Source organism: Nicotiana tabacum, chromosome 16 (genome assembly GCF_000715075.1).
Source record: "Nicotiana tabacum cultivar K326 chromosome 16, ASM71507v2, whole genome shotgun sequence".
Taxonomy (NCBI): Eukaryota; Viridiplantae; Streptophyta; class Magnoliopsida; order Solanales; family Solanaceae; genus Nicotiana; species Nicotiana tabacum.
Window position 1 is genome coordinate 23,649,533 of NC_134095.1, and position 10,522 is coordinate 23,660,054.

The 10,522-nt window shown below is 32.0% G+C and overlaps 1 protein-coding gene across 2 annotated transcripts; it reads left to right on the forward strand.

The window, feature by feature from the left end:
• Nucleotides 1–1,322: 1,322 nt before the first annotated feature.
• Nucleotides 1,323–6,117, forward strand: LOC107761914 (uncharacterized). 2 transcript variants are annotated; one of them, XM_075232645.1, is made up of 9 exons: nucleotides 1,323–1,435; nucleotides 2,573–3,171; nucleotides 3,799–4,032; nucleotides 4,125–4,190; nucleotides 4,272–4,340; nucleotides 4,790–4,861; nucleotides 4,946–5,086; nucleotides 5,516–5,597; nucleotides 5,694–6,117. In XM_075232645.1, the coding sequence occupies exons 2-9, from the start codon at nucleotides 2,668–2,670 to the stop codon at nucleotides 5,714–5,716; spliced, it is 1,191 nt and encodes a 396-aa protein (XP_075088746.1). In that variant the 5' UTR covers nucleotides 1,323–1,435; nucleotides 2,573–2,667; the 3' UTR covers nucleotides 5,717–6,117. The 2 variants fall into 2 exon arrangements, with proteins under 2 accessions (XP_075088746.1, XP_075088745.1); XM_075232644.1 differs by lacking the exon at nucleotides 1,323–1,435 and adding an exon at nucleotides 1,545–1,675.
• Nucleotides 6,118–10,522: the final 4,405 nt, after the last annotated feature.

Sequence of the window (10,522 nt, forward strand, 5' to 3'; positions counted from 1 at the left end):
GCAAGCTTCTTTTCCACACGGCTTGGGCCCCTATCACCTTTTTTCCATTTTATTAAAATTCTTATAAACTCAATATTGTACTATTGAGAAGCTGATATTCCAACTCTATTCTATTTTTATGATATTAGGGAGTCGTCTAAGCGTGGAATCGTCTTTGATAGGGAACGCTTTATCCTTAATGTTGGATTTTTCGGTGAGAATCGGAATTTAATCGGGTTCCAATGTGAGTACCGGACACCGGATGGAAAATCAAGAAAAAGAAAAGGAAAAAGAAACAGAAATTCCAACTCTATTATATTTTTATGATACTATTCTTATTTCATAGAGTCGCAAGTTTTTGATATTAAGATGCTAAAAAGAAAATTAATTTTGAAATGTTTGTGACATTACATAGTACCTTTTAATGTCACTTTTAAACATGTAAATGATTATTTTACAAAATTAAGAAATCAATATCTAAATTCATGTCGAGATTAGATAATTGATTCTCTGTCTTCTTAAGGTAGGGGCGGATCCAGGATATAAATCATATGGGTTCAACTTTCAAGGTTTTTGACATTGAATCCATTATATTTTTAAAGTTGTGGGTTCATATCTATTATTTTTTGTAATTTTAATGAATTTTACATATAAATTTTTACTCCGCGTCGAAAGTTATGAGTTCAATTGAATCCATCGGTTCAACACTACGCGGGTAAAGTCTACATACACACTACTTTGCCCATGTCCCACTCGTGAAATTCCATTTGTTAGTATTATTTTTGGAATAAAGTAAGTAGTAAAGAAACTCTAAATATTTGTTTCATTGGACATGAAGATTGTAAGTAAAATTGAGTGTGCATCAAATGTTAATGTTAAAATGGAAAAATATACTGCTTCTTTCTTAATTTGGATATATAGAAATAATTTAATATTAAATTTTATTTTACCCGTAATAAGATAATTTATAAGTATATAAATATCTATAAGTTATTTGAAATTACAAATTTCAAAAGTTTTTCTTTTTTAAATCCACATAAATTGGAAAAGAGTGGTAAACAATATGATTAGTGCCTCAACCCTCAATCTTAACGTTGTAGTAGGGAATATCACATCCTATCTCCATATTTGTACAAGCATCAAGTAAGAGTGCAGAGTAGTACAGTAGTAAGTAAATAATATCATCAATCAAATTTGAGAAATGATTTGGTGGGCCATGACATGCATATATAGCACACAACAGTAGAAATGAACAGTACAACAACTCATGAATTTTAATGGACCACAGAAAAACAAGAAGATGAGTTTTAAGTAGAAAGAATTGTTAGGTTAGTTGGCACTGAGTGTGTAACAGCAAAGAGAACACAGTTGGCAAAATGTGTCAGTTAAAAATTAGAAAAAGTTATACTATCAAGCTTGCCCTTCAAGAGAAGAACAATAACCTCTTCAATCTAATGTAAGTATGTGAAATCATTTATTAATTGAAATTAAAAAAAGAAGCATAATGTATAGGAATGAGTGTATGTAGGAGTAATAATATTTTAAAAGGAAAGGAAATTACAAGGAGTAAAGTATGGGGAAAAAAGGGAAGGATTAGGTTCTGTAATAATTTAAGCAACCATTTCTGTAAGGGCAGTTGGCAGTAGTTAGTAGTATGTCTTTTAAAATCATACATGTCACCATTTTGCTTGGGCTGGTAAAACATCTTTCACTCTCTCTCTCTCTCTTTCTTCCCTTTTTTATTTTTATTTATTACTATCTTCTCGTTATCATTTTCTCTTTCTCTATAATTGTTGTATTTGATCTATAAAGTTTGCTGCTTCTGTAGAATTTAAGTGCTGTAAAAAGGGGGTACTATCACAAATCCAATTCAGGTTACTGTATGCTATATAATTGGGGTTAGAATTTAGTGCTTTTTATTGTCATTTTTAGCTTACATATTTCAGAATATTTGAAAAGTCTAGTTGAGTCTATTCTTTTTCTTGATACTTGTGGGGCTTTGTCTTTGATTCTAAGCTTCAGCTAAGACAATTGGTATATTTCTCTAACAAGAATCTTTTTTTCTTTGACACCCCATTCTCTTCTCCCATATTGAATTTGCTGGAAGTTAAAAGCACAGTTAAAGATTAATGTGAAGCTTGTAACTTTCTCTCTGCTGTTTTTAATACTCCATAAACAAAAGGAATCTGCTTTCTTTTCATTAGCTGTTATTTCACCAATGCTTTTCACTATGTTCATTGGCTACTTTATGCTCTGAAAGTTTCATACTTTCTTGTCTCTGGTAATTACTTTTTCCTTCATTACACTAGGCTTGATCCTAGGGTTCTTGAAACAAGAGGGGGGGTTAAAGATTTTATGCCTGTTACTTTGGATTTTTGTTATCTTTTTACCTTTGTGTGTGTCTGTAGGATTTGAGAGATTTCTTTTGCTTTAACCTCTTTCTTCTCATCAGTCCTATAAAGCTGCCAAGGTTATTTTGTTCCTTGTTGAGTCCTGCAAGATATTACTACCAGTTCTTTTTGGTCAAACCCCACTTTACCTTTTTATTTTTATTTTTATTTTAACACACTGTTCTTTCCTTTCTGTCAAATAGCAATCAAACTCTTGGCTTGGTTAAAAACATTACATTGGTGTTGCCTTTTTGAACTGAGTTCCCAATAAAATTTGTGGATCCTTTAATTCTTGAAAATGGGCAGTAAGGATAATGGTGATATGAGGCTACAACAGAGAAATGGTGGTGATACTTCCTTTAATTGTCCTTCTTCAATGCCAAATGTTGACCCTTTTAGTGGTTCTGGTTGGGATCCACTTCTGTCATTGAATCAAAAGGAGAGTTTTAAAGGATCTTCAGTTGTTGGTCACAATGAGTTTGCAAATTTGCCCTACCAATCATCTCATTTTGGTCACTATCCATCTGATCCAAATCTTGTTGAAATGGTCCCCAAGATTCCTGCTTTTGGAAATGAAAGTTTCTCAGAATTAGTCAATATTTTTCCATTACAAGAACAGCTTAGAGGGGGAAGTTGTTATCCTAACTATGTCAAGAACAGAGGAATTCCTACTGAAGGAACTTTCTCAAAAGGTCCACTTTCCCAAGAAGAGTGCCAAATTTCAGGTGAAGGTGCTGTGGAGGCTTCACCTAATGGGAAGAGGAAAATATCAGGAAATCACTCTCTATCCACTATCAGCAAGGTATACTGCCATCTTTTTTAAGTCTTCCCAATTATCAGTATATATGCTAGCAGATGTATTCCTGAGCCGAGGGTCTATTGGAAACAACCTATCTACCCCATAAGGTAGGGTAAGGTCTGCTTACACACTACCCTCTCCACACTAACCTCTCCAGACCGCACTATATGGGATTATACTGGGTATGTTGTTGTTGTTGTATGCTAGCAGATGTATAGATGTAGCTTTAGAACAATGGCTTCAATTGAATCCAGTATATGTGGGGGGGGGGAAACAGTAAAATTCAACAAATTCTAATTTCTGAACTCATAATTTCAGTTTTTAAAAGTACAATGAGTTTATGCCAAGAACTAATTGCGTAGCCAGGATTTTCACTAAGGGTGTCCAAATTTAAAGAAGTAAATACACGACGAAGTCAAGGGGATTTAATACATAGTATATATTCCTAAAAAAAAAATTTACCCATCTAAACGGTGTAATTTTTCGGCGAAGGGGTGTGACACCCCTTAGAGCTATTGACTCCACTACTAAAAACATTAAATGTTGAACCATCAAGTTCAAATCCCGGATATGCCTTTGTATTCTAGTATGAGATATGCATTAAGTTTTTTTGCTCTTTTTTCACTGTAGAATGCTGAAGGAGAGCTGCAAAAGGCTTTATCTAGAGATAGTTCAGACTGTTCAAAAGAGCAAGATGGGAAAAGACACAAAACAGACCAAAATAATATCTCTAATTTAAGGAGCAAGGAAACAGGGAAACAAGTTAAGGAAGATTCTGATGGTGGGGAACCTCCTAAGGATAATTATGTTCATATCAGGGCTAAAAGAGGTCAAGCCACAAACAGCCACAGCCTTGCCGAAAGGGTAAATCCAAAAGATAATTGTGTAATTCAATCTAAGCTCATTATCTTTTTAGACATATTGAATGAATCTCCAATGCCTTTTTTGGTTGGCAGGTGAGGAGAGAACGGATCAGTGAGAGGATGAGATTGCTTCAAGAGCTAGTCCCAGGCTGTAATAAGGTAGTTACTGGTTCTATTGTTGCTTAAGTTATTGGTTATTTGTGATATATGGTTAAAAATTGATAACTTTTGTTCCAACAGATAACTGGGAAAGCAGTGATGCTTGATGAGATTATCAACTACGTGCAATCGCTGCAACAGCAGGTTGAGGTAAATATGTTGATAGTTTATGCTATAGCCATTGGTTCATGATTACGTGTTTACTGTGCCTGAGTAGATTGAATCTTGATCGTACCATTCTAACACAGTTTTAGATAGACGCAACTAAAGCATGTAGGATTACCCTAACTGTGCTTCATTAATAATTTTAGTTAGCATGAGCTTTTTCCTTCTGACTAAGAATTTTGAGGAGATCACGGCTTTGTTTCGGGAGTAGTAAGGTTCGCCTAACAGATTAAGTGAAGGGGGATTCAATCATATGTTATCAGTGCAAATGAATATTAATGGACTAGGAATATGTTCTTTGTGCAGAAAACAATATTCTTTTTGTCGTTCACACTTTAAATCTTTCATCATCCTTTGTTACTTGTTAGAATAAGTACTCCATGCTTTCCGGACTGATTAAACTAATACCAAATATGTGTTCTGATGATCTGCAGTTCCTGTCAATGAAACTTGCTACTGTAAATCCGGAACTGAACTTCGATATTGATCGCATTTTACCAAAAGAGGTAAGTTTAAAAATAATTGCTGTGGTCATCCATATTAGTTTTACCATGAAGTTGAAAATTTCTATGCCTTATTATTAAATGTAGATGCTCCATCAGCAAACGAGCAATGCAGTTCTTCTTGGTCTTGGTCCTGGAATGAGTTCCTCTCTTCCTTTCCCTGGAATTTCACATGGGAGTTTTACTGGTATGCCGGGAACTACACCACCCTTCCACCCCTTGCCCCAGGTATAAATAAAGATCTCTCGTAGAAAAAACTTATTTGCACCCGATGTTTACACTTAGCAAATGAATAGTACATGAAATGAATTTGCATATAAACTTATGCATTCTTAATTTGATACATGACTCGGGAAGGGGAATCTTGGAGCAACGGTAAAGTTGTCTCCGTGTGACCTATATGTTCGAGCCGTGGAATCAGCCACTGATGCTTGCATCAGGGTAGGTTGCTACATCACACCCCTTTGAAGTGCCCGGACCCTGCATAAACGCGGAATATTTGGTGCACCAGTTTGATATACGACTTATATGATTAAATTATTTGGTTTGGTGTAAAACACCGTGTGTTAGAGAGTATTTTCCATCTCTCATCCTTGTTGCACATTCTACTCAACTTCAAGGAAATGATATAATCAAAACCTACTACTTTTCATGCAGCATGTATGGGACAATGAACTCCAAAGCCTTCTTCAAATGGGATTTGAAGCAAATTCCTCTATAAACAATATGGGACCAAATGGTAATAACCATTAGCTACTAATACATTTTCTTTTTGAAGAACATTTTCTCTCTTGTTTTATTTTCTTAAAGTTTAAAACTGATGTCATATAAGCAGGGCGGTCGAAGTTGGATCTGTAGATTTCAGGACAGATGTTTGTGTTGTTTAACCATGATGAGAAGATTCAATTACCCCAATTGACTGCAAAATCTGTTTGCATACTTGAACAGAAGATATAGTGAAAATTTACTTTACTTTTCTGGAGTTGTATAGGTTATTAGCTCCTAACTCATTTTGTGTTCTTCGAGTTTTAGCAGAAGAGATTATTTTTAGATTTAAGAAATGACTGTACATTGAAAGCAAGACTATCATTTGGGGTTAGATGGCTTGTTTCAATTGTGTTTGTGCAAGTGTAAGAATTTGTTTTAAGCTTTACGAGGATTTTGAGAGAAAAAACATTGGTTATTTTCTTGTAAAGTCTTGTGATAGCGGAAAATAGACGGAATGGAGCATTAATATATCAGTGTTCTTTTCCTTTTTAGACGAGTTCAATCTTGGGCTTATCAATTTCTAGTTTTTCTACTGCAATCTTGCCTATTTGAACAAAGGATCCGATTAGAGTCGTTAGTATGGGCTTGGGCCGCTGGGTCGGCCCAACCCTACCCATAATTTAATTAAGTAAAAATTGTGTAGGGTAGTCACTTTTTAAAGTGGTATTTACTTTTTATCCAGCATTTTTAATACTGAGCAAAAGTAGCTACTAATCTATTAAAATTAGTATGAAAAGACGGTGTTACGCTTTCTTTTATCTCTTTTCTGTCCATATTCTCTTCCTTGCCAGTCTCTCCGTTTCTTTTTTATCCTGAAATTATAAGATTTAACAGTAGAGAAACACTAAAGAACGCGCTATGATGGATGACAAACAACTGCCTTGCAAGATAAATAGCTATCCACAACCCACATAGCAAACTGTTCAAGTCGTTTTTGTATCGTCTCTGAACCTATTTCAGGTGACCAAAAGGCTAACTTCTTTCCATTCCTTGGAAAGGTTTTTGGTTAGAATCCATATAACTGATGTTCAAACTAAGATCAGTTTCATCAACCCTGTGAAATGTTTTTTTCTTTTGTTCCAATAACTTCTCGACTAGATTTACAAAATTTCCCTCTGGCGCAATTGAACCTCTTGTCTTCAAAGAGGAAACCAAGGGAACTACTTTGTCCAAAACATTGTCAACCCAAACTTTGAAAGCGGAGGATGAATTTCTAATGAAGACAAGTTTAAAGTCCTTAACTTAAAGTTAAGGACACGTAGTTCTCAATTTAGAATTACAAGTTCAAAAGTTAAGAACAGATAGTCTTAAACTTAGAGTTACAAGCTCAAAAACTAAGGACACGTAGTCCTTAACTTAGACTTACAAGCTCATAAATTAAGGACAGTTAGTCCTGAACTTACAGTAACAAGCTCATAAGTTAAGGACACTTGGTCCTGAACTTAGAGTTGTAAGTTCAAAATCAAGGACACTTGGTCCTTAACTTAGACTTACAAACACAGAAATTAAAGACAGGTAGTCCTTAACTTTGAGTTCCAAGTTCAAAAGTTAAGGACATGTAGTCTTGAACTAAGAGTTACAAGTTCAAAAGTTAAGGACAGGTAGTCCTAAACTTAGACTTACAAGCTCATAAATTAAGGACAGTTAGTCCTGAACTTACAGTAACAAGCTCATAAGTTAAGGACACTTGGTCCTGAACTTTATGAGCAGAAGGATATTTTCGTCCGGACGGGTAAAAATTTATTAAAGCGTGGCTAAAGACTAAAAATATTTTAAACAGTGGCTTAAAAGTAAATACATATCTTATTACTGGCTAATTATGCATTCCCCCCTTTAATTAATAGGGTTAGACAAAGATTTTCGAAACCCACTTAAAATCGAGGCTTTTAAGCTTGGAACAAATAAGCCCGTAGCCCATGAGGCTTAACCGTTGCTTGCCTGGGTCGGCTTGTGGGCTTAATCTTCTATTTAATTAAAAATATGAAAAATATAGAAAACTAAAAATAACAAGAAGAGTAGTCCAATCACAAACTAGCAATTTTGTTTATGTGAATATAAATACTTTTTGTTCTTAAAATTTTAGATATTTCTTAATGTTTAATTAATTAACATTGCATATAATTATAAATTTAGATGAAAATGAAGATGCTAAGACATCGTTGTTTCACAAGAGGATTCAAATATGCTTTGTGAAGATGGTCTATTGGTGTCAAATATGCCATGAGCACCTTTGAAAATATTTTTGAATAGTTTGTTTTGAGTACTGACTTTTAATGAATGAAATATTGCCCTCCTTTTTTGTGTTTTAAAATAATCTATTGGAACGATGTCAAAAGTTATTAAGTTTTGCAGAAATTTTCTATCAAACAAGAAGTTTAGGTTAAAATTTAAATTTTAAAAAATATAAAAAATATTTTTTAAAATAATGGGCCAGCATGTGGAGCCCGCAACCCATGTAGGGTTGGGTTGGGCTGACCATTTAAGGCCCATCAAAATAGTAGGCCAACCCAGCACAACTCGTCAAATATCAAAGCCCGTGTGAGCTGGGCTGGGCCAGCCCGTCTTGACAACTATAGATCTGATCCATCAGTTCCATCATATAATATGATATCGTTTAACTGGATACAGGGTTTTACATGTTAAAAAGTTATTACATAAATAGTTAAAATGAGATAGAAAAAAAAAGTTGCATCAAAGTTTCTATTTTGAATTCTTGAAAGTTGGGAAAATTATACAGATAGCATTATCTATCTATATCTATACTATATTAAAAGTACGAAGACCATTAGCGAAATATCGTTCGCCTTTTTTACCCTTTAAAAATAGTTTTTACAGTGAACAAAATTGTAATTTAGTTTACTCTCCTAATAATTAGGATTTTGAAATCAATTAAACTTTTGCATATATTAAACCTTTCCTTATTAAACTAGGTAAGAAAACCTAATATTTAGGAATTTAAATCAATAAATATTTTACCTTATATAAGTTATACTAATTGAACATAATTCCTTTCTGATGTGCACGTTCTTATATGATGACTTCAAATGATTTTTAATCAAAAACTTAAAATATGGGAACATAAAATCACCCTTACTAAATTAAAGTATTTAATACAATAATGTATAAACTAAAATTGTTTTAACGCGAATCAAATATGCATTTTAAATATTCTTATTTTAATCAAATACAATATTTAATCCATGTTCAAATAAGCACCCAAATGATTATTTGATGCCTTATATAATTATATTAACTAGTACAAGCCTAAATTTATATAATAAAAACACGAAACCTCAACACGAAATGTAATTAAATTTGTATCCTTTAAAAATAAATTTCATATTGAATAAAAATGTAATATAAATAATTTATAAATATTTAACACTTTAAAATTAATTAAAAGTTTGCTTATTAATTTTTTTTATGGGAACTATGTAGGAAATCCAAATATTTAGGATTTTCAAATGAATTATATATATATATATATATATATATATATATATATATATATATATATATATATATATATATATATATATATATATATATATATATATATATATATAAATTAATATGTGCACAAACACAATTAGTGAATTCAATAAGTTTTTATAGTAATTTGTTCGTCCTATAACTTATGTTTAATGCCCACGCATGTTTCAACAAAGTTATATAAATCATAAATTCTTTTTTATTTTTATTTTAGAAATTAAAACCTCGCTACATGAATAATATCGAAACCTTTGAACGGAGATAAATTGAGAAAACATATGATTTATATTTTTAAAATATCTTATTCGATAAATCTTTAAAGAATCAGAATAAAAGTCTATACCTTGTTTGTGTCTTCTCGAATGAACTTGAGAATAGCTTTTTAAAAAATTAAAATAATCTTAAATCTTCAAGAGTTATGCATTCTTATTGAAACTAACAAAATAGCACGATAACTCATGAAATTAAAATGACAAAACTATAAAATTGGAACATAATTAAAGATGAATATATCGAATAATGTTTGAGGACTTTTATGAACAAATTTTTTTCTTTTATTGTATTAGTTATAGAGGATCAATAGTCATCAATTTCAACAGCTTATACTCTATTTATAACTCAAAACATAATTTAAAACATATATAATTTTCTTACAAAATACTATTCATTAAGACGGGGAACACACGCATCACGCGTACACTAAAACTAGTTAGTTAAAATGGTGTCAAACATTGAAGTGCTCTAAAATGAAAAAATATCATATAAATTGTAAATACATTTATAAGCTCATTTCCCAATTTTTTGGCAAAAAAACTTTTTACCCAAAATTGCGGAAATTAATACTCGATCAAGTATTTGATAGCATGTGACCCAAAGAAAGAAACACGGGAAACGGAAAAGAGCAGTGAAGTTTTTGGATTGAAAGGAAAGGGAAGAGGGTAAGTGAGCAAGGATAAGGTAGTTTTGAATGCTCATCATCTTTGGCATGATATCTAAGTCAAATTTTGCAAGTCCGTTTTCACAATTATTTTCTTATGTCTATTTTATCGCTCTTATATTATTCTTTTACAGCTTGTTTGGATGGTTGTTCCGAATTGTACTGTATTATATTATATTGATTGTTATTCCAAAATAATGTTCGTTTTGATAGCTTATTTAAAATTGATCGTATTGTATTGTTAAATTCAATGTTTCCGAATAAAGAAAAGCCCATTTTATAAAACAATCAATTTGGTGTAATGAGATTGTTTCCTATTTTCTTTTCACTTATGCCTTTTGTAAACATTTAAATTTTATTAAATCACAACAAAGTAATTTATATTTTAAAGTCTATATATATTAGTCCAAACAAATATTATAGGCTAATATAATTGAATTAATTATATAAGTCCAATATATATGAGT